Source organism: Stegodyphus dumicola, chromosome 3 (assembly GCF_044657685.1).
Source record: "Stegodyphus dumicola isolate Sdum_Otavi_A_Nest chromosome 3, ASM4465768v1".
NCBI lineage: Eukaryota > Metazoa > Arthropoda > Arachnida > Araneae > Eresidae > Stegodyphus > Stegodyphus dumicola.
This window is the reverse complement of record NC_140770.1, coordinates 39336833-39362387: the sequence shown is the minus strand read 5'-3', so window position 1 is coordinate 39362387 and position 25555 is coordinate 39336833. Positions and strand designations below refer to the sequence as shown.

General features: G+C 31.2%; 1 protein-coding gene across 1 annotated transcript in view; it reads right to left on the bottom strand.

Annotated features, from left to right (window-relative positions):
• Positions 1 to 3425: 3425 nt before the first annotated feature.
• Positions 3426 to 25555, bottom strand: part of ath (ATP-dependent RNA helicase DHX33) — a 117155-nt gene continuing 95025 nt past the window's right edge. The window contains exons 20-22 of the mRNA XM_085812780.1: positions 22865 to 22931; positions 14121 to 14230; positions 3426 to 3857 (exon numbers count right to left, since the gene is read on the bottom strand). Of these exons, the coding sequence (XP_085668906.1) occupies positions 3692 to 3857; positions 14121 to 14230; positions 22865 to 22931 (343 nt within the window). The 3' untranslated portion in view covers positions 3426 to 3691. The remainder of the gene's footprint in view (positions 3858 to 14120; positions 14231 to 22864; positions 22932 to 25555) is intronic.

Here is a 25555-nt window from a genome sequence, read left to right as displayed (position 1 = left end):
CCTTATACATCGTTTCTACAAAGAACTAACAATAAAATTCAAGAATAAATTTTTCCAAAAAGTTAGGAAAGGATAAAAATTAAATTCACTTTTAAAATGGGAGGACAAACATTCTTTTCTACCCTAAAATGAAAATCGAACTGGCACACCTCCAGCAAGAACTTTGTTCTTTTCTCGACAATCAGGCATAAGCTCACTCAATAAAATGAATCCATTCAGGAACGAATTGCAGATCTCTATTTCTGGCATGCTTCCAACAAGATTTCTCCATGAACTGTAAAATAGCTAGGATTCTGTTTTCTGTGTGCAGTGAGTCTGAATTGAAGTAAATTCACTCAGTAAAGTTAATCAATTTTTTAAATCAATTCTGGAGTGGCTCATCTAACTCTACTGGACAGCCTAAAGGTGGGCAAAAATGTTACTGAAGTTGTGACAACAAACAGGTTCTTAGAATGTCATCTTGTATTTGGAAAAATAAAACTGAAATACAAGAGAACAGCTCCAAGCGGATAAAACACTACAATTAGATACAATTTCCCTGTTTATAACTTAATCAAAAAGAAACAGGAAATGCATGGGTACTACAGGCACCCATGTAACTGTTTCAATCGCCTCCCATCAAGTGAATTATAAGAGGGTTATACAGATGAAAGACTGTATACCCTCTTACAATTCACTTGCTATCAGTAAGTCACTTAACACTAACACAAGAAACATTGTGAATAAGGTTATAAGCAGTGTTAAATAATGATTTTTTATTATTTATTGAGAATATGTATTTGACTTTTGTTCCCTGAAAAATTAAATCAGATTGACCGATCACCCCATGAAATATCATTATTGTTACATACTAAAAATAATTTTGGATACCAATTTATATGAAACAAATTTTATTTACTGAAGTAAATATTTCTATAATCAGCTATTTTAATTTATAATAAAGGATATGTAAATATTCATGAAATTCTTCCATAAGCATTTTTCTGTTTCATTGTATAAGTGTTGTTCAAATAAAAGTGGCATTGCTGTAATAACTCCACCATTTGAAGAGAAAAATACTCCTATAGAAAGCGCAGAGTGCTAGGCAGAGAGCAGCAAAATAAACAGATATAACGAAAATTTTTTATAGTTAAGATAATTTAATTTATTGTAAAGAATCATGTACATATAATCATTTAAAGTACAGGGTTTAAAACGATTGATTATAATTTTTAAATTAAATAATAGAAAACACTGCATATATACACTGCAACAAATTTAATAACAAATGAAGATTAACAAGACATTTTAAACAAACAAAGATTTGAATTTATTTTATGACACACAGTAATTTGCTTTTGCTGATTGATGAAGATAATTTCTAATTTTAATAAATGATAAAAATAGAAATAATCCAAAATATTTAATATTTTGAAAGTTTATTTTTAATTTTTTTTTAATTTATTAATTTTAATTTCCTTTTGACAGAGAATACTTCAAACAAGACATTACAATATGTATTAAATACCTATTAAATTATTTTCATTGCAAAATAATTAAATTAATTTTTTTAAATTCCACAAAATTTAAAAAAAGTTCTGAAATTCATTTCCATAATGTACATCAATAAACATTTAGAATATACTGCAATGTGATAAACGTTCAGCTACTTTTTTTACTATAAAGATCATTCTAAAGGTGATAATTGTTAAAAACCACAATACATTATATATTAATAAATATATATTAAAAACATTTTTAAATAGTTTAAAATTATCTTTTAATACTGATCATTCTTATGATCAGTATTAAAAGTTATCAGTATAAATCAGTTAACCCTTTGTAAATGGTGTCTCCTCATGGATGATACAGTCAAAAGTCTTTAATCCGGACTCGTCGGGACACTAACCATTCTGGATTATAGATCATCAGTTTAAATCTGGTAAGATGGCATGCAGAAATTATAAAATTAAAAATACGAAACCATAATTTATGAAATAAAGAGCAATTATGACCCAACGGGTATAAAAATTTACAAAAAAAAAAAAAGCTTAATATTTATTTGTTTACTTTATTAAACATTTCTTTTAATGTGCGCATGCGTAAAGCATACATTACGCATAGTCGAAATTAGAAAATTGCAACCGGAAAACTAGTTGATGTGTACTCGTGATTTTTATAATGACGAGAAATTTGATTTAAATCATATCAAAGACGGAATACATCGAGATGAAATACTACATTTAATAAAAGATTATAAGCTGAATAAAATAAAACATTTACCCTGAAGATAAGGATAGTGCTGACGGGTCAACTTCCAGTTCATTGTGCGCTGCGACGTCCCCCCCCCCTCCACAGAGCAACGTGAAATTTATACACAGATTTCGGAATGGTTAGAGAAACAAAGGATATATGCCTTTATCCATTTTTTGCAGGAATTCCACTTTTTATTTGATGGACATCGAAACATACTTTCGCTTTAGATCCTTTGGCAGCTCCAGCATCAGAAATTCTATTTGACATAATCGAAAGTTCAAGCTTACTTTTATAAAACTGCCCTAACAGTCTGCAAAAAATAATAACCCGGATCCAATTCGAAGATTAAAGAACAACACAATCTGCAACATTAACTGAAATAGATAATTAGATAATTTTAGTTTAGCTTATATCGTCCGTTATACATTAAACGCGCATGCGTAAATGCCTATGCACATGCATGAACGCATTATGCTTTGACGCATGCGCAGAAAGTTTGTAGCTTTGAGGTCCAGAAGATTATAGAGATCATTCCAGATTATGGGTGTCCGGATTAACAACTTTTGACTGTATATCAGCAACTCAATGGCACTTATTCAAGAAAATATATATTATAAATCATGACAAAATGTTAAACTTTATGCAGCTCATAATCTATGCTTATACATCAACTGCATTCAGTTTTGCAGGTCTATTTCTTGCTGCAATCTTAGATCTGCCTATCTGTCCTATCAAACAGTATAATACCCTACAGAGAATATCAACAACTACTAATAATAAATCTATTTCACATACGTAAATGCTCTTTAACACTTTCTTCACAATAGAGTTTAGAGCACATGTGAATGAATTTCACGTCTCTTCTGATATAACACCAGCGAGCATATTTCTATATAGCTTGGTATATAAACCATATTTTGTCTTGATTTTTTATGCTATTTCAATGGAAAAGTTTCAGAAAACATGGATTTTTCAAAATTTTGTTTTGATGCAAGTTTATCCTTATAATAACTAATAAACTTTAATGTTCCCCCGTGAGGACACTTGAGTGATAATGCTAGACAACTGACTTTTTCCCTGAAGGAGTGCAAAGTGCAAATGGTTAAAAATGTTTATCAGAATAATGTCAAGCATTTAATAGCCAGATGAGGATTAATACTATAACAGTATTGGCAGTTATAACATAAAAGTACAGAGTCATAAATTTATTTTACATATACAAAATCTCAGATACTATTAAATTATCATTTAAATAAAAATACTGATTCAAGAATTAAAAATATATATACAACATATGTACAATGAGATCCATTTTGAGTACATATTTCTCAGATGACCGTGAAGTATAGAGGAAATAAATAATATATGTACAACAACATAGACGTCTTTTTGTTATGTTCTTTCCTTTTCATTTTTTTCCCAATTCATTTGAAGTCTTTAAGCCTATGAGGTAAATTCACCTCTTTCTCTTTTTGGAATTTTCATAATCTTCAGGCCTATGAGGGAAATTCACAGAGCTAGATTCAAAAACTGGAACTAACTGGAAACGTTGTATGGGTTTATCTTTGCAATACAATGGTGCAACTTCTAATAATGTTTCTTCCCATATTGAAGTAACATTTCTGGAAATAAATATGTACGAATGAAGCATGAATAACACATTTACAGCAAAATAAATTTTAAGTAAATTACTTTAAAAGAAGGGAAAAAAGTATTTACATTAGTATTCTACAAGTGAGACCAAAAAAAAAAATAATTAATTTTTCCTCTCTTTTTTAACACTGCAAGTTGCTAGACATCTAGTTTGACTACTTTACTACAGATAAGCTTTGCAAGATGAAATATCATTTGTCACTTAAGTGAAAGTAGTATGAAATACAGCACATAAATTTTTCATTTGTTAGCATTCACTAAAGCTGAAAATTGATTTTATCTGTAGCCCATTCTCTACAAAACGTCAGGGGGTGGGGAGAAGACTAAATGAAATTCAAAACACATGAGCTTTTCATTTGGCTCAACTTTCAAACTTTCCAGGAGTCTCAGCTCTTATTTTGAACAATAGCTATATATATATATATATATTGTTATGGTTTTTGTATTTATTTAGCTATTTTTAGTAGAATTTGTAATTAAAATTGTTTTATATTCCCGTGCAATGCAGCACAAGACTCATTTGTAGAGAAAGCTATGCTGAAAAAATCAAATTACAGGAGCATGCGCATTTAACATTTTAATAAATAGATATCTCGTAATTGTGCTCCTTTGCTATCCAGAAAAATTGAGAAAATATGAGAAGGTTCTTGTGCATATTTAAAAAACTGGAGGAAAACATCTCAATTCAGTCGTTTACTAAGTTTTTGTTATTGATTGTAGCGAATGGATTGGATTAGCATTCTCTGTTTTGCAATGAGTTTTATTGAATGTTTTAGTAGTTTAAAACAGTGTGGTCCAACCTTTAGTTACTCAAGGGCCAATCAAACATTAGTATAGAAGAGTGAGGGCCAGAGACATTAAAGAAAGAAAATGAATTACATATAAATCACTGGTTTTCATCTCGACTTCTTTAAATCACTGGCTTAATATATCACTTTATTTTACAGTCTAGAAATCAATGTGATAATTGGCACTGCTTTTTTGATACACATTTATCAATGTCCACTGTAATTTCAGTAAGGCTAAGGTCTCAGGCTTGATTCCAGTGAAGTACTTTCAATGAGATTTCTCGTTTTTTAATTTATTTGACAGCAGAAAAAGGCCTTTCACGTACATATCTACTGCCAAACAGCGATAACATTTGCAAAGAGAATTTATGCAGTTTGGGAAAACATTCCTTAGAAACACGTTTCCAGAAATGTTCAGTGACATCACACTTTTTAGTTTGGTAGAATGGATCTGCTTGAAGATCACAAATTTCCATTTGAAGGTCACAAGATACCTCACTTACTTCAGTCTCCATGGGGTTATTTAACAAGTTTTGTTTTTAGGGAATCAAAATCCTGGAATCTGTTCTGGAACTCTTTCCTGATATCAGTAATTATTTCATGAAACATACTAAAATCTGTGTCATTTTCTTCTTTCAGCCGCTGACAAAATGAGAAGTGTGCCATATTATTTGCCTTCAGTGTAACTTGCATTACATTAAGTTTTTTGCCGAAAGCCTTTAATATGTCCATAAAACTGGGATACATTTTGTTTTCTGCCTTATATTTTTTATATAGTTTCAAGCATTTAGACAGGTTGTTAAATCTGTCAGAAAAGCAAGACTATTTAAAAACTGGATTTCTTCCAATTTTCCTTGATACTCATGCCCAATGTTTTCTTTTTTGAGGAAAGCAAGAATTTTATTCCTCAACCCAAAAAACTGTTGCAGACAATTTCCAGCAGATAGCCAGTGCACTTGACAGCACAATAAAATGTCACCATACTCAGCATCCAAACTGTCTACAAATGCAATAAATGCTCTGTGTCTCTGGGCTTTGCCTCCCTTTATTAAATTTACAATATTTACAACAGTTTTCATTGTCTGAGCTTTATAATTTTTGTTATTTAATTATTATATTTAATATAATTTTTTATATTTATTAATTATTATTTAACCCTGTAGGCGACAAGACTGTATATATGTGGCCTAGAATACTTTTTGTGATACATATATATACATGCATATTAAAATATGTCAAAGAAATTAAGGCAATATATCAAAAGAAAACAAATCCAAGTATGAAATATCAGCTCAGTTTTTACATTAAAATCAAAAAATAAATTGTTCTCATAGTAGTTTTGGGAAATTTATGCTTTCTTAGCAAAAAAAAATGGGCTGCTCAGAGAGTTAAAGCAGTAAGAAGGATCTTTTGTTTTTCCAAATGTTTAACTAACATTTTTTTTCCAGTAAAGAAGGGCAAGTGCCAACAAAATGAATAAGAGGGCTGCATGCGGCTCCCGGGTTTAAAATATAACTGCTGTGAGATATTGCGATATTGTATGAATATCTCTGAGGAAATTTAAGCATTTTATATTTATTCTTGGGATAAGAATAAATTTCATTCACTTTTCATCGGATTTGTGCATTCAATTTATTACGAACCCGTATGCACGCAACAATGTGCAACAAGCATATATTTTGTCGAGCCTACAGATAAAAATTTAAAAAATTTTGGGGGAAGAGGGCATAAATCTGTGTTACTTTTCGATCCTCCTCTTTACTTAATGAACAACAGAAAGATTTGGCCAACTTGCATCAGTTCTTCAGAATTTGCTCTTAACATATTTTGAGTTTGAGAAAATGTTTGTTAAAAATTGAATTTTTAGTAATTACTTAAGCAATTTTCAACTATGTAGCAGCTAATTTTATGGCCTACCAACAGTTCAGCAAATCAGGAACTAAATCACTAAACACTGGTAGTTTGGCCTTAGTTCACATTTTTGTGAATACCTGGCCATATCAGAGTTTTTTTCCCCATATGATAAATGTAAGACAGACAGACTTACAAGGACCTGCACAAAGGCATCCCAACCTTTAATGCTCTTGATATTATATTTTTAATTATAATGGTTATTATTATAAATAATATTTTTCTTTTTTGAATTTCATTTTAATTGTTTAAGTTGCATCGTTTCTTTCAAATAACAGTTTTAAAAATATTTATTTACTCATTCAAACTGTGCAGTTTGAATAAAAGGTGCATTGCTTATTTTTTTGCAAATAGTTTTCTTTACTATATTTTTTAGTTATGATTTTAGGTAATTTTTTTTAATTTTAAGACTTTTATTTTAGTTGTTTGCATTTCATTTACTCTTCAGATAATTGTTTTAAAATTTTCTATTCATTCACTTGAACTGCACATTTTAAATATATTTATTAATATAAATTTTCCAGAATTTGATTTTAATTATTTGAATTGCGTTTCTTTCGGAAGAATATTTTGTGACCGAAACTATATGAAGCATTTGAAAACTGCGTATATTAAAAGAGAAAATACAGTAAAGCACAGTTAACACACCTTTCAATGTTCTGTTCAGAAAAGATATATAAATAAGAGAGATGCATATCCAGCATTTTAATTTAGGATGACATGCATACATTGCTTTAAAACCTGTGCCCATTGTTTTACACATTTTTATCATCCTACATTTAATTTCTTAGCATTTTTGTGGTTTTCTCATGTGTAATATGTATACGAGCTGGTTTCCCTTAGAAAGTTCTTCACGAAGGCATCTCTCCTTTTAGGCAGATAACCCTGCTTTGCCGTAAGTTAACAATCAAATTCAATCCATTTCACCAATATTTGGTCAGAGCCTTTATAAGTCTTTACAGATTAGGCATTTTGAAGGCATGAGATGAAAGGAAAGACTGGTTTCATCAAGAATGTTTTTAGATGATATTCATATATGTCACTGGATAAATTCCTGAATCTTCAAATAATTCAACTGAGAAATCATGGGATTCTCTGTTTATGATTATATGATGTTCTATAACATACTTTAAATTTATACAAACATATAGTCGAAAACCAGTCACTCTTCACTTTAATCTGCAATGATATTGTTTTTGTCTTTTCCGTTAGCAGAAACTCAATTGTTGCTATATGCTAGTATACATGTCCAAGTGTTTCTCTTTGAACACCCAACTTCCTTGAAGTAGATTCCCTTTTAAATTTTTGCTTATTCCACCCCCCCCCCCCAATTTCTTTCTTTCCTTCTACATTTGTTTTCAGTGCTGACCAAGAAAATTAAGATTTTTCGATTGTTACAATTCCATAAATTTTGCATTCTTGTCCATTTTTTTTAAATATCAGTTGCATCAAATGCATTTCAGCTGAAGACAGCTGTTTGTTTTCTAGTCATTTTAACTATAAATAAAGCAAAGTCCAAAGGATAAATATTTGAGTTAAAAGATTTTTGTTAAATGAGAAAGAAATAAACCACTCCAGCAGCGCTTATCCTGTACCACCGAGTGACCCGATTCTTATATTGGGTGCAAACAATCTAAATCATATTATTTAGAGATTTTAAGCCTAATAATTTCTATATCAAAGAACACGTTTTTTTAATATAAAATACACACACGATAGGAAATTACAACTTAAAACATTCTTTCTAATACGATTAATGTAAAAATTTATATTTATATTTTTGAAAGCTGGGACATCACTTAAACTGTCAACGTCCTGTTTGCTTAAACACATTGTGAAAATAAACATCAAATGAACTTTCTCAGTTTTAGACAATTCAATTTAAATGCAGTTAAAGTAAAGTAGCAGACAATAACACGGTGAAGGTAAAAATTTTCTCTTACAAATACATATAAAAGAGAGAGGACAGAAAGAAATTTTAAAAAGTTAAACATTTGAATAATATCATCAATTATTTAAAAAAAATAGCTTTTCATATAGTATTAATAAATATTTACTATGTATCATTGGGAGAAAAAATTTCATATGATTAAATTCTCTGTAAAACTTTACTTGAAATTTAAGGTTAAAAATAGCTGTGGCAATTCAATGTAACAAAATTCATAAACCACATTTGGCGTTACTATCACTAAAAAAAAATAAAAAGATGCCAAATTTCAAAACGCGAAAATGTGTAAATTCGTGTGTATCTTAAAAAATTTTGAATAAAAAAACTCTAATTTTTTTCAGTTATGCTTAGAAATACACCTACTTTAAGATGATGGTAAAAATTTTATAGATTATAATTCAAACTTTTTTGAAAAATTTATAAAAGTTATTTAAAAGTACAAATTTTAAAAACAAATCATAAAAAATGGGCGAATTTTATTTGGAATGAACCTAAATTTTGAAATGTGAAAGGAAGAACAAAACAAAAGTTTAATAAAAAATGAGATATTAATAAATATACACCAAATTCAATTAACATTGAGGAGTTAAAATTTTGAGAGCTAATTTTTTTTTAAAATTACTCGTGGAATTTTTACAAAACTTGGTAGTCTGGCATAATTGAAGTTGTAGAATCGAAATATGGGGAAAAATTGGTATATTATTTCAGAAAAAGTCTGATTTTGTGTCAAAATACCGTGTTAGAATAATATTTTTCGTTATTCGGCCCAGTAGAATGGGAGGACATAGAACTGTCCCTTTTTCTTTTAGCAGTGTACTTTAAATACACTGATTAAAAGAATTTGCATATTTGGTCCATTATATCCAGAACTGATAGGCCAACTTTAATGAAATCTGGCACATCAATTGATATAATGGCGATTGATGTATTTGTATATAATACCAAAAACATGCTATAGTCAGAATATTACATGCATGATACTGAAATCTAGTATGCACATAGATTGATATAATATAAAAACATACCGCAATCATAGTTTACAACACATGATCATGCATGAAACTTATCAGAATTAGAAGATCTAATACAGGTTTGCAAAACTGAACAAAAAAAATCTGATGTAGCCAACATATGACCTCACAATAATTCCATGTTAAGATATGGAATAGGTGGAATAGCAGCGAGCTTTAAGCAAACTTTCAGTTGATCGTTTGTAAAAAAGTTGTATTTGTTTATACACTTAATGGCTCAATGTTAATTATAAAAATGATTCATTTTTTATTGTTCTGTTCTCCCATACAATGACAGAGATAACTATCAGTTTTCATGCTTAGATTTAAAAATATTGGTTTGCTCATACTATATCCTCTGGTCAAACAGTTTTTTGGTTTCAAACAAATGACTTAACATTCAAAAAATTTTTAAACACAGTATATCTTTAGAATTTCTAATACAGTGTGAAACGTTGTCATTGATTTCTTTTTACATTCTTTTTACATTACTTTTTACATTCATACTTTTTACATTCATACTTTTTACATTTACTTTTACTTTTTTATTCACATACTAGTTCTTCAAAAATAACAAACTGTAATAACTTTTGGTGACAGCATAATTTTACTTGAAAAGTCATCCAACACAAAATCGAGGATCGCGGCTAACACGTTTAATTACTTCATAGCAACAGCTCGTCTTTATGATGAGCTTATTCTCATTGCATTTAGCATGAACACATTTAATGCTTATAAGTGTAATATATTGTTCTCAATCACAAACTTTTAAATTCCAAATTTGAGAAGTTTTGAATTATCTTCTAACTTACTTTTTTTGAATGTTTGCTCAGACTCTTAAGTAAAGTATCACTTCTGGTTTATAAATTTTAGCCAAAACTTAATATGTTGTTCCCATTGATACGGAAGTCTTAAAGACTACAACTGAACAGTTTTGGATCATATTTTATTATAGTTTTTCATTAAAAACTGTTATGGGCTTTAAGTAAAGTACCACTTCAAATTGTCCATTAAAGACTGCTTCTGTAAAGTACCACTTTTGATTGTCCAGTTTTATCCAAAATCTAATTAACTCTTTGTATGAATATAGAAAGCTTAAATAATAAAAAAAAGAGAAAGAAATGTTTCATATAAGTTATCATGGATAAAAAATAGCCACACACACAGACATCATTGTAAAAATATTAACACGTTAGCTGCCAATCATGCAATATAGCATTATCACTGAAGAGGCAATTAGATGCTGGTGCGTAGTATGGGGTGATGTCTCAGGTGCCAGTCATGTGCTGGATGAGAAATGCTAAGCCTCATTCTTTATTCTCCAGTTCAGTTGGCATTATATTTTCAGTATGTATGCTTGTATTAGTGCGGAGTGATGGTTAAAAACTAGCAGTAAATATATGTGGTTTCGCATTAATTGCCTTATTGCTTATTGAAAAAATAATCTTGCAACATGAGTTATACAGATGATAACTCTATAGGGCTTCCACATAAAATGGAAAAAAAAAAAAAAGTGCAAAATAAAAATCATCTAACAGGAGATGTATTGGCTCAGCTATTGGATTAATTACCCAAGTAACTTTAATTATGATAATGACACTAACAAGGAATTGTTTCTTTCCAAAGATGCTCATGATATTTCAGATGCAAAATCCTAGATGCGGAATATAGCATACTAATGGATAATTACTATAATAGTTATGAACTGGAAAATGTTAACAGTAAAGTAGCAGGCCCTCTGTTAACGGTAAAGTCAAGAAAAATATACATAAATAGAAAAACAATTACATACATGTTTGTACTCTAACAACTCTAAAAAAGTTACAGCAAATACAATTTTTAATTAAATTAACAGAATTAAAAACTTTTGCACTGAAATAGAATTACAGCAAAAAGAAATCACAATTCTCACTAAAATTTTAAAAGAAAATGAAATTCCAATTAACTATATTAACAGTCTTTTAAAAAATGCTGGAATAGTCTACACCCTACAAGATATTTTAAAAGTATGAATTTTTTATATGAAAACTCAAACGCAGCAGGATGAAGAAGAATTTTTTATAAAGTTTTATAGTTTTCCTATTAATGTATTTTTTTTTCCTATTGATGTATATTTTTCTAGACATTTCTGTTAACAGAGGGCCTGCTATATTCTAAATCGGCATGATTAGCCCATGATGTGAAGACTTTTTACTTTTCTAACCTTTTTTCCCTTTCTTCCTTTCCTTTACATATTCCTTTTATATAGAAAAAAAATAATAATAAAAAAAAAAAATCTTACAAGCACTAAATGCACGTTTTAGGAGATTTCTAATTTGCCATCGTCAATTTGTTTTGCCAATGAAGCCAAATAGGCGACCCTAAGCATCGGTTTTTAATACAACGCTTTTGTTCTTTGTATCAAAATTTGTTGTTTAATTACAGTGTTCTCGTTTAATTTCTAGTCAAGTTTTGTACTTCTACATTTGAATTTAAATTTTTTCAATCTTAATCTTACATTCAACGAAAAACTATACTTAATTACTTACTTTATTCAAATTTGGAAGTGTTTAGTATTTTTCAGTATTGGATTGCTGCTACATCCTCTGAGCAAGTTTTAAATTCATATTCTCAGTTAATTTAACAGTATTTTCATATTTTAATTTTTATATTTCTATTTATTTCAATTTTAAATTTAGTAAAATATGTCTAATTAAATTACATTATTTGATTTGATATTGGAATTTTTATCCTGTGTCAGAAAAGACTTCAAAATTTTCGAATTAACTGTTATAATAAAATACTTTAGAATGATTCATTAGTTGGTTTTCGATACAGAAACAAGAGTGGTTTTTCATGTGCAAGGGAGGGCTGCAGTTGAGTCTGATGTATACTCCTCTTGATAACATTATATCAGATTTGATCGAATTCCTCATGTTTTGTATTTTTTCTGGTTTTTGTAATTTTTTGTATTTTACAATTCTTTAATTCTTATTTTACATATTTATAGGGTATTTTAAAATTTATTTGTTTTGAATTTCATTTCTTTTTGGTCTTTGTGAAATTAGTTCTAAATTCCTTACTTTTTGTTTATACTGATCAATTTTCATTCAGCAGCATATTGCGTGGAAATATTTAGAATAATTTTGTTCCTAAATGAAAAATTTTGTGATGCTATTATATATGTATCTATATATACATCTCTCTCTCTCTATATATATATACAATGTTTATGATATAGTTTCATGCAAAGAATTATGCATACTGTTACTTATTTTTATTCATTTTTAAATGTCATATACCCACACATAATGTTGCAATGGAGAATTTATTTTACCTTTAGTGCCTATCGTGCAGGTAGTCACTAAATTCTATGATTAAAGGCTTAGAAATCAGATACACATAATCATATTTTATTACATCTTTTAAATCATATTTCTGATAATAAATAAGTTAACAGCCTAGTTGAAATAAAGCCTAGCTAAAACATTCCTCACTGGAACCTATGTCTTTGGTTACCTATGAAGGACAGTTTACAGTTGATATGGAAATGTTTCACTTGAAATTGTGTCTCTTACAGCCTTTTCTCAAAGAAATTGATTTTGCAAACATTTTTCACTTGAACTTGCGTCTCTTACAACCTTTCTCCAAAGAAATGGATTTTGCATTAAGTCAGCCAATCAAATAACCCAAAAGTCCAATTTCTGAGAAATGTTTCTTTTGATATACTGCTAAGGTTAGCTAGTAGATGTGATAAACAGATGAGATCTTAAACCAATACGCTTAAGGTCTCATCTGGTTACAAAGACCTGATGTTTGCATCCAGCTTACTTTTCTGCACAAAACAGCTATTCTCTTTACTGATGAATCCTGATCAAGAAACACTGATTCTCAATATATTTTCATCTGAAGAGAACCAGGGGCCCACTGCCAACAGTCCAACCTCAGAGAAAGCAACCAGTATGGCAGCAGAAGTTTAATAGTAAAGGCAAACATTATGTGGTTGGACATGTCATTGACAGAAACTGTTTGACTGTGTGTTTGTTCTCATTGATTTTGCAATCCCACCTGACATGAAATGCAAATATATAATGGTTTCCCAAGAACATCTAAGTTCGTGTTTCAAGGCTCCGACATCAGAGTGGAAGAAGTACCCTACAATCCAGATCACATCTCTTTTAATACGTTGCCTAAATAGTATTTGTCATTTTATGCAATACCTATATATTACATGAAATGTCTAGGGAAAGTATAGATAATATTAAAATTATTTAGGTATTTCATAATTTGCTCCTAAATGTCAGGCATTCTATATAGTGCCTAGTCATTTTATAAAACAACAGTTTTACATTATTGGTAACATATATAAAAGCTAAGCAATGATGAAAGCTGAAACACTAATTCTCCCTCCTTTTTTTAAATATAACACATAATAATACACATATTTTTCATTGAAAAAAATATGTGTATTATGTGTATTTTTCAATGGAAAAAATAACAGCATTTTCTAAGTAATGACAAATAACATAACATATTACATAAAAGTATAAATTTGCATTTAATTAAAAGAGTTCATGATTCAAGACTTAAATTTACCTCATAAAAAACTTGGATGTTTGTACAAGTTCTGTATAGAGACAGCAAGAAGGCAGAGCTTTAAACAAACAGGAAGATGGGTGAATTTTGACTATTTGATTGCCTTCTATCTGTAAACAAATACATAGAATATATATATATATAAATTTAAACAAAAATATATGTGTATATATACGCAAACACAATGGAATAAATACAAAATAAAAAAATTCAAAATTCAATTCAATTGTATGCTGATAGAAGTAATAACTGGCAAAAATAATGTAAGATTAAAAAAAAAAAAGAAAAAAAAAAAAAAAAAGAGAGATATCTTTAAAACCCATCCCATATTCAGTTCAGAATGAACCACATGTAAAAACCAAAACAGCAGATCCACAATGGCAAAGCCCAAGAAATAGGGAGGCACAACATGCCAAAATAAAACTGAAAAATGATCTTTACATCTTTTGCTGCATCCTCATCAGGTGGTTGGTGCAACAAAAGAAGTAAATAAATAAAATAGATTGCTTTGATTTTTTTTAACATTATTTTTAATCTATCTGCTTCACAGAAAACTCCTAGTTGAAGTAGAACGATTCTCTGAAGGTTTAGAATTAAGACTATAATTTTCAATAAATTTCATATATCTAAAAGTTCTTTTGACATTTAATATTTTTCACATTTGGATTTTCTGCAAGTCTACTTTCAAGACTAACAACAAGTGTTAAAGAGTTTTATTAAATTGATATAAAAGATTACTTCTGTGTGAGAACATCATTTTTCATTACATACTATGGATTCTAGTCCTATTGGAGTATCTGTTTCTTTAAATTAAATCATTTTCTATTTCTCAAGAACATCTAGTGAATATCTTGACTATCTTAGTGTTATTCATTTTTCATCTCTTTCCACTTTCATTTTCCAAAAATTACTTGGATGTTCTTCCACATTTATTTCATATTGTGCAAATTCATTCAAGATTTCTCATAAAATTTCTTCTTTTGTTCACTAAATTTACAATCAAAATGCCATTAACAAATATTGTTAAAATCATGTTTTAAATATACATCTATTCTTGTTTAGAGCTCAATCATTCCAAATGAAAGAAACTTGTTTTCAGTCCATAAAGAGATTTCTTTAATATTTTATTTCCCATGAGCCTTCTGGAACCTTCATGCCTATACCTTCTTTTATGCTTCTGTACAGAAAAGTATATCATATTGCATCAATTCAAACTTTTTCTTAGCTGCTATTTCTTAATGCTGCATTGTTTACAATAGAACTGTATATTTCTTTTAAGTCCATTTCTTCTTCTTGAAAACCTCTTACAACAAGTCTAGACTGTCAAAGACTGTTTGCAAAGACTGCCTGCTTTGACATAAAAAATCCATATACTGCTTTGCTTTTATTCACAATTTTACACGTTTCAATTTCAATTAAAGACCTTTTTCTCTTCTTCAATAACTTCTAATCATTTTTCTTTATTTTCTCCTGATATTGCTTTTTATTTGACAATGTTACAAAGTCTCTCTACTTTGATGATAATTTTCTGTTTCTAATAAGTCATTTAACAAGTCGATGCCAGTGTATAGTTCTAAATGTCTCCCATCCATTAAGACACTCCGAGTCAATTTTGATGAATTAACCCACTACTTCACAGGCCATGGCACTTTTGAATCTTATCTACATTGCTTTCACCTAAGTGAAACATATACCTCTGGCTGTGGAGAAGTGGGAGACACGGATCACTATCTCTTCTCTTGCCTCGACACCGCTCATCTTCATCAAAAGAACCAAGCCAGCAATTTTGGCCCCAATGGGTGGAAAATTTGATTAAGAACAACATAGCCAGAGTAAAGCTGAGAAAACTTATTATGTACTGTGCAACAAAGAACTCACTGTAAGTGGACACAACAGGGCAACCTAGCAAATGGCATCTTCCTCGATCAGAAATTAACCAATAGCTATGCATACCTTTTTCTCAGAACAACATAAGTCTCTATGATTTGTAATACTATGTAATGACACTCTGTAAAGCAGAAACACAACAGTAGGCCTTATTATACAAAGTTTCATTAGTAGTAAAAACACCTTCTTCAATAGTACCTGCATACAAGCTGTTTTTTGTGTGTGTTCAATTGTACTGCATTTACGAGGGCTATCCAGAAAGTAGATTACGTTTTGGAATAAAAAAATAAACAAAGTATAGGAAACAAATTTTATTATATACAGATGAAAGCCACACTCAAATACTACTTTTCTACATAGTCACCATACAAATTAAGGCATTTATCGTAGCGATGTACGAGCTTGGAAATTCCTTCGTCGAAAAATTCGGCCGCCTGCGCCTTCAACCACTTCGTTACCTCTTCTTGCCTTCCATCTTGCACAAAACTTGTGGTAACCAAGCTTTTCGCTGATGATTTCGTGCAACAAACTTCGCGAAATTTGTGGAAAACTCAAAGAAAGTTCCGTTATTGTGAAATTTCGATTTTCACGGACTTTAGCATCGACTTTTTCGAGAAGTTCAGTGGTCACTATGCTGGGTCTCCCACTTTGATCTTCGTCGTGAACATTGGTTCGGCCATTTTGAAATCTTATGACCCACTGACGCACTCCACCTTCAGTCATAATGTTGTCCCCATACACTTCACGAAGCTGCCGATAGATTTCTATCGGTTTACAGTTTTTTGCAGTCAGAAACCTTATTACTGAGCGCACCTCGCAGCTCGCAGGATTTTCAATTAACGCAGACATTTCAAACCGTCACAGTATCTGAACGGAGCACAGCACGAACCTCTCACTAGCACGGCTAGATGCAGACTGAGCTGCGCAACGCTCTGACCCCAAGATGGCCGCGCTAGCCCCGCCCCTAGCGGACACAGACGGAAACGTAATCTACTTCCTGGATGGCCCTCGTATATATATACTGCATCTATGTATAATCCTTGTTTTACTGCTTATTGTAACAACGGAATTCAATCTTTGCTTCAATTGTATTATGATTATTACCTTGTTCAATTCTAATATCATAATTGCTTCATTCAACAGAGCAAGTAATTCTAATAGCACCTTCAATACATTGTTCAATAGCACTCTGTGAAGTTAGCCTGAAAGTTGTATAATATATGATAAGTATTCTAAATGTTAAGTCATATATCTGTAATGCAGCCTCATGCATCTTAGATTGTAGTATTGTAACTCTTCTTGTTAAGTCCTAAATTTAATCTCTATCTGAACACAGGACTATCAGTGATCTCACTTAGTCAGTGATTAGGACAAGACAGTGTAGCCTGCAAGGATTTATGCATTGCTATAAATAGCCTTGTGGACTTCTTCTTCTTCATATGTTTGTAGCAGTCTGTTCTGCCGGCATTCCTGTGGAGGGGGTGCAGCAGCATTAGATCGCTTCTGCAAGGAGGGCAATAATGCTGTGAGGCAATTTTTTTTTTTAGCCATGGGTCAGCAGTCCTTTTCTGCAGCGTAAAAGTAAAAGTTAACTAGTGAAATAACCAAAACTTTAGAAATTACTATCTTTTCCTTTATTTTCTCTTTCAATGAATTTACCTTATATGCCAGATTTTATATTTTACTAATACACAAAGATACCATACCTGCCAACCTCTAAAGATAAAAATTCAGAAGATTTCTTCCCCAAATTCAGAAGATTTCTCCAAAATTCAGAACACGAAGAATTAATATCATGCTTTGATATTAAAAAAAAATAACAATTTATACAAATAGAAAAAAGAAAATTGTACTTACATTAGTAAATCTCAATTAAGTAGTAACTAAAAAATTTATTAGGAAACATAAAACAAGAACTTAATGTTACACAAAAAAATTATTGCAATGAATTTAGAGTGCATTTTTTGGCTTTAGCCAAAAATTCTTTGGAAAATTTCCTGTCATAACAATTAGTTTCCTCATAACATTTAGCAATTAAAATGTTTTCTAGAGTTTTTGGCAAAATTGAAGAACGAAACATAGTTTTGTTTTTCTTCACAACACTGAAGACTCTCTCGCACTCAGCATTACTGTGTGGAATTACGAGAATAGCATGTAAAACTCTTGCTAGTCTATCATATTTTGGTGTTCCATCAGCTCTTTTTATTCTTTTTAAGGTACCAACGAGGACATCAAGTCTATCTTCTCCAGAACTGGCAAAGTCTTCAAACTGTGCAGCAGAAAATTGGTTCTGTAGTTCATCTAAAGCATCATTATGGCATTCATTTTCTTTAATTGTTAACAAAAATGGAAATTTATCAATAAAAAAACAAATCTTTTCAAAAGATGAATTTTCAATTTGTTTCAAATTTGCCACTTCAGCATTTAAAAGAACTTCATTTTGCAAAGGAAACATCCTTACAATTTAATCACAGGCTGAGGAAAAGTACTTTCTAACACATTGAAAAAATTATTTTTTCTCATGCTTCACAATGTCGCTTCTTCCACCGTGACTTATTATGAAGTCACACACGCACACGTTGCAAAATGCATAGTTATTGCCTTTGAAGGATTCTTTAATTGTTGGAAATTCGGCTTTGTAGGCAGGCCAAAAATATTGAGAATATGTTTTTTTTAACTCATTTTGTAACAACAGCGTATTAAGAAAATTCGTAGCATGTGCAAACAAAAAAAAACAAAAAAAAACAAAAAAACAGAATGCGGCAATCTACGCTCCGAGCTGAGTAATTCCCTTGCTGCTGAAGCGAACGTGAAAAAAATAATCTGGCGCCCACAAAGAAAAGAGTGGGAGAAACAAGTTCAGCGCATTGGATTGACTGGTTAAGCTGCGAGTTGGGAGAAACCGCAGTTTACTGGATTCGAAGTAGTCGATAGTTGGCGGTAAAACACGATGCAATTGGCGAAAATCGCTGAATTGGCGAAAAATTCTAAAATTTTGACAAAAATCACTAAAAGCACTTGAAAAAGGAAAAAAATCGTAAAAAATGGATTACGATCGTAAAATCGTAAAAACAAATGCATTTTCGTAAAAATTACGAAAAATTCGTAAAAGTCGGTAGGTATGAGATACACTGGTTCCTTTTTCCTATTAAAAAAAAAAAAAAAAAATTGCACAGGGTTCGTACATATTTCTACAGGCAGAAATCAAGTACTTTTAAGGACCATTAATGAAACAAATTAAGGATCTATTGGCAAATGGAAGCCGAATAAATTCAGTTAAATATATTATATATGTCTTAACTTCACTTTTGTAATGTTATCCTAAGAATAAAATAGATTTGTAAGTAAGATGCATTATTATTAAACATAATTATAAAACAAATTTGAGAATAAAATCAGCTTTTAACAAAATTTATCAAGTAGCATTGAATATTTTCACTTACAATAGTTGGACATATTTGGAAGAAGATTAGTGACATTTTATTTATGTTTTATTAACAGTTTGCTTTACACTGATTTTTTTTTTTTTTTAACCTCATTTAGTCACATACTTCCTCAGCCTAGAGCAGGGCTTCTTAAACTTTTTTTCAAATGCGACCCCTTTTTATCACTGGGATTTTTTTTGCCACCTCAGGACCCCCTCCCATAAAATTTATGAAAATTTTGTGGGACCCCATAAGCATTGCTCTAATTCAACATACGTGTGAGTGAAACCGTCAATTTTTTTTTCACTTGTGCTGTAATATACTATTGCAGTTTTAGGTCATTAACTTTAATTTCTAATTTTAAGACCTAGAACAATGTGAAAATTTTAAACAAGTAACAGACGAAATGACAGCATCATGTGCAAAGAAAGGGAAAATGAATGTTTATACTATACAAAAAATTGCATCCATTGTTTTGCCTTTATTTACTTTCAGATGCATCATAAAAATTTTTTGGTAATTTTAATATTATTGCTGCTAAACTGCTAAAATTGCAAAACTGCTAAAATTTTTGGCGACTCCCTGCTGCAGGTCGTACGACTCTCATGAGGACCACGACCCACAGTTTACGAAACTCTGGCCTAGAGGTTTAGTATGAGGGTAAGTTGAAATTCCCCGAGATTTTTTTTCAAAGCCAGAAACAGATGGAAGTCGCTTGGTGCGAGACCAGGACTGTATGGCGGATGGTGTAGGTGCTCCCAACCAAGAGTTGCAATATGGTTTTGCGTTGCCGTTGCCGAATGTGGTCTGGCATTGTCATCCAACAGCAGAACGCCAGATGTGAGTCGAGGCCAATTGTCGGGGCACCCATCGTGCTGACACTTTTCTGTATCAAAGAATGTCGTGGATGATGTTTTGAGCTCGCTCATGTGAGATTCCAAGTTCTTCCGCTACTTCATCGATGGTGATACGCCGGTTCACTCTAATCATGTCATCCACCTTCCTGACATTTGCATCTGTAGTGGCCGTGCCCGTCCGTCCAGCTCTCGGTATGTCCTCCACTTGCTGACGTACATCACTGAATGTGCGACACCATCTCTGCACCATTTGCTTTAACATCACACCTGGCCCATAGACTTCCACGAGGCGGTTATGAATTTCTGTTCCTGATACTCCATGTGCCCATTCATAGCAGATAAATCTCGGGGAAAGGCGCTTTGGAAGCAATACTGAAGTGAAACAAGCCGTTCAATGCTTCTTCCATATGCAAAGCCCTGATTTTTTTCCTGGAGGGCTTTTTGAAGCTTATCAAGCGATGTGACAAATATCTCAATGTACTTGGTACCTATGTGGAAAAATAAAGGTATGTCATATCTTTAATGTCTCATTCTATTTTTTGACTTTCATACACAACTCTGACCACAGTCGACAGGGGAAACTTATTTTTCAACTTACCTATGTAAATAGCAGGTATATTTTATGTCAAATGGAACAGGTTAAAATCAGAATCAGCATGATTCGTAATAAAAGAATGGCTGTTGCCACCACTGCTGCGTCCCTAGAGAAAGACCTGCTGATCAGAACAAACCTGAAAGCCTGATGTATGTACTGTTTGCAAGTTTGAAAGTTAGTTGGGCTCTGTCAGTCTGACACAGATAGTGCAGTAGCTTCTGGAGCCTTAATCCAGTTAAGATCGATTAAGGTACCAATAAGCCACTAAAGCATCAGAGGTGACAAGTTGTTTTTTGTGTTATTTTAAGTCTCACTAGATGCAAAGAATAAGTTTTAGATAATTTTTTTTCATTTTTGTGCTTTATCTTATAATCATGGTAAGGATTAATGAAAGGCAATAACTCGCTTTAATACGCAGAGATAATTTTAAGGCTGAGCAGTTAGTTACAAATAATTAAATTAGGTAGTTAGATATCTTGGTTATAAATTTACATGGCCACTATAATCTAAGACTCAAATTACACCAAACTGCCAAGTTTTCTAAAAATTGCACGAGTAGTTTTTGAAAAATTAGCTCTCAAACTTTTAGATCCTCAATGTTAACTGAGTTTGGTATATATTTATCAATCTCTTGTTTTTTATTAAACTTATTTGATTCTTCCTTTCACATTCCAAATAATGATTTATTTTTTAAATTTGTATATTAAAATAATTTTTATAAATTTTTCGAAAAAAATTTTGAAATATAATCTATCAAATTTTTTCTATCATCTTAAAGTAGAAATATTTCTAAGCATTTGTAAGTAGTTGTAGTAGCAAAATATTACAGTTTTTTATTCAAAATTTCCGAAGATATACGTGAATTTATATACTGGTGCATTTTCAAATTTGGCATATTTGCTGAAAGCGATAAAACATCAAATGTGGTTTAGACACTTTGCTAAAATTATTAGACAGTATGAACGATGTGACTTTTTTCCACTCATGCACAATGTAAAAACGTAGGAACGAGGATCCTTTTTTCCCACTCCGGCATAATGAAAGGCCCAGTAGAACAGGAGATGCCCCCCTTGTTTTGCACAGTGTATGAACATGTAATTGCTACATTGATCAATAACAGTTATACATAACCTGGAATAACTTATGATGTCAAGTTATTATATTATGACACAAAAAAAATGGAATTTTAAAGTAACAGTAACTTGATCCCATTTTCTATGGAACATAATCTTGTTTTGCGGTAGACTGTGAATCAGAAGATTGGATTAATGTTACCTGGTGTTATAATCTCTGAAGAGTGTTTTGATATTCCCAGTGCTGTTTAAACAAAACAATGCACCATGTAACACTTTTCTGAATACTAAACCAGGGGCATATAAATTATCATCAGCACCACATGATTTTGCTTACACTCTCTGCTCCCTATAAGTATTTAAAGATAAAAGACCACGCAAACATTAAGCAATATTTAACTATATCCAGATGTCCCTCTGCTTATTTTTTGAAGTTTCTAATTCTAACAGCTTGTTAGTGGATCAGGGAATTTTTTTTTTTTTCCCATTTTATTATAATATTAGTAACATATTGGTATGTTTAAAATTAGAAGAATTAGTTACACTATGTTTAAAGTAATATCACTATAAAATCAGAAGCTAAGTAATCTTTGCAATCACATACAAAAGAACAGTTAACATGCAGTATTAGTGTGTTTAGGGTAAATGCATTTGATAAGAACTGAATGATAAGACATAACCTGGCACTAAAATTAGAATTATTAAACATTCAAAGGAAAACATTTAAAACTAGGTAAAAGAAAGGAGTCAGAAAAGATTATATTTCTACAGTTGCAATATAATATGGCTATGAAATTTAAATTGATAAAAATTTTATTCTGATCTTTTTTCAAATTAGAATACTGAAATTGAATGCTTTTATGAAGCTTCCTTAATGATTTTAGCTTACAATTTCATTTATTCTTACCATCTTGTAAGTTTTATCCTTCTGAAGTTGTGCAGCATTCATAAAAAGTCCAGAAGCCAAACATTTTCTGTAAACACAAAAAATAATGCATACTCAGGTCAAATTTATTCATTACAAAATCTAAACAAGAGCTTTTTCAGCAAATGCTAGAGTATACAAAACAGTAATAAATACATAAAATATAAAAAAATAGTATTACCTCCCTTTAATCTTTTACATATATATTTCACAAATCCTACTGTTTGTTTATTAGAGTTTGAGAGATTGGTAAAGTTTTAATTTTTTGAAATTATTTTCTTTTATATAAATCTTTTTCAGACAATAAAGTCAAAAAGATATACTTTTTATGGGCATTAGAAAAATATATTTTACAAATACATTACACAAGTTTTAATTTATTACAAAACATCATGCTTCCAACAAAGTTTATGAATGTACACCAGAATATCCATAAATTGCTTGCTTCTTTGTGTTTTTGCAGTTCTAAGCTCCCTAGATGACTTACCAGGTATTAGTATCCTAGTTTTTCTGACATTTCTGACATATAAATATATTTAGTAAAATAAGATGGACATTATTACATACATATTATTGATTATTTTGATACAAAAGTTCATATTTTGATACTGAAATTTAATCAAAATTAAGACATCCAAATTTTTAGTCATACACTTATAGCAGAAAGGTGTTTAACAGAACAGCATAAAATTATATGCCTCTGATTAAGAATTAGAACTGTGGTGCATAAATCGTAAGTCAAAACCGCCCCATGAAGTAGCAGTTTGATGACAAAAAATATATTATATTTCTTCAACAAGTATCACATACTAGTAAAATAGTACATAATATCTATATTTTGGGAAGCAGCAGATGAACATAGTGATAAAAGATTATCATCAATTTGAGATGCCCTCTACCTGCAGTTTGGTGGGATTCACATGCACACTTGGACTAGTCTGACCTTTGCCAGTGGCGATCTTTGCTACAGCTTTATAAAACTTACAGCAGTTGTGAGATCAAATAATCTTCCTTTCCAAATATGCACATATGTCTATCGTAAATTTGTGATGCAAGCAATGCTTGTTTGCATTCACTGCAGCGTGTAAATGGTATGTGAGCTGAGCTTGTTGATGACCATCAAAATCAGGTGTGATAGGTTGGAAATGAAAACAGTTTGAGCACCACTGAATTAAATGACAAAGGTCCAAGTGAATGAAAGTCAATAAGATGTTTGCTTTGCATTTTGCAGTATTACTTTAGCATACAGCTACTGCGATGTTGCATGAAAACAGAAATGTAACCAGTGTGATAAAAGTAGTTTTTCAAATACATTATTTTAAAATTTCCTAATAATTATATATTAGTGTTTTAAAACATAGAATAAAAATGTAAAAAGGTCCTACAGATGATTTTTGTTTTATTCCAGATTAATAAAAAATAGCATTTCTATAGTAAATGACAATTTCTGAAAATACATCTTTAAATACTCAAAATATTATAATGTATTTGCTTATGGAATTCTCAAATGATCCAGAAACATTACATGAGTCCAAATTAATTAGGATTTATTCAAGAGAGATTTAGATAACAACATTCACAACTTTGGAAGACATCAAACTCCAGCATATCAAAAAAGAAACACAAAGAAAATTTCAGCACCACTTGAAAGAAGTTTGGTACTCTTCTGTTACCATGACTGGATTCAGAAATGTATGTAGGAATGCATGTGTGTATGGATGTACACCCAAGAGCCATTACATTATAACAACCCTCCATCTATAACAACGGGCTCACGCAGGAAAAAAACCACTGTGTGTGCACGGCTAACATTGGATTATATAAAGCGGCTATGCATGTCTTTCCAAACATAGTGTGTTAACAAAATAATGGAAAAAGCGGCTGATTTATCAGACTTTAATAAAGGTCAAATCTTTATGGGTTGGCGACTGGGAACATGAATATCAGAAATGGCATGTTTAGTGAGCTGTTCACGTGCAATTGTTGTGAGTACATATCGAAAGTGGTTTATATATGGTGAAGCAACAAGTCAGACGGCCAGCAGTGAGTCATTGACAACGCATTGATTTCAGAGGAAAGCAGAGATTGCTATGCATTGTTCGCCATGACCTAAGAGCTACAGCAGCTGAAATTACCACCAGCTACTGCAGTGGTGACCCAGACAGTGTTTCTCAACACACTGTGCAGCATAAACTGCTGCATGTGGGCCTACGCAGCCAGAGGTAAAAATATGTCCTTGCATGTCATCACCAGCTGCGTCTACAGTTGGCCAAGTAGAAAGTTGCATAGTCTGATGAATCACGTTTTCTGGTCTATCACAATGATGGGTGTGTGCTAATACGCCAATTTCCAAACAATATCCTGGCTCACAGATGCACAGTTGGATAGAGACAAGCCGGTGGTGGGGGTATTATGGTGTAGTCAATGTTTTCATGGAGCACATTAGGACCCATAATTCCCATAGGACAATCCCTGATGGCTGTGCACTATGTGGACATCATTGCACACAAAGTTCACTCATTTGCGACAACAGTTATTTCTGACAGGGGATGGTGTTTACCAACAAGAAATTGCATCATGTTATAAGGGTCGAATTGTCAGACAGTTGTTCGAGAAACATTCCAGCGACTTTCAAGTTATGTCTTGGCTCCAAATTAACCTGACATTAATCCA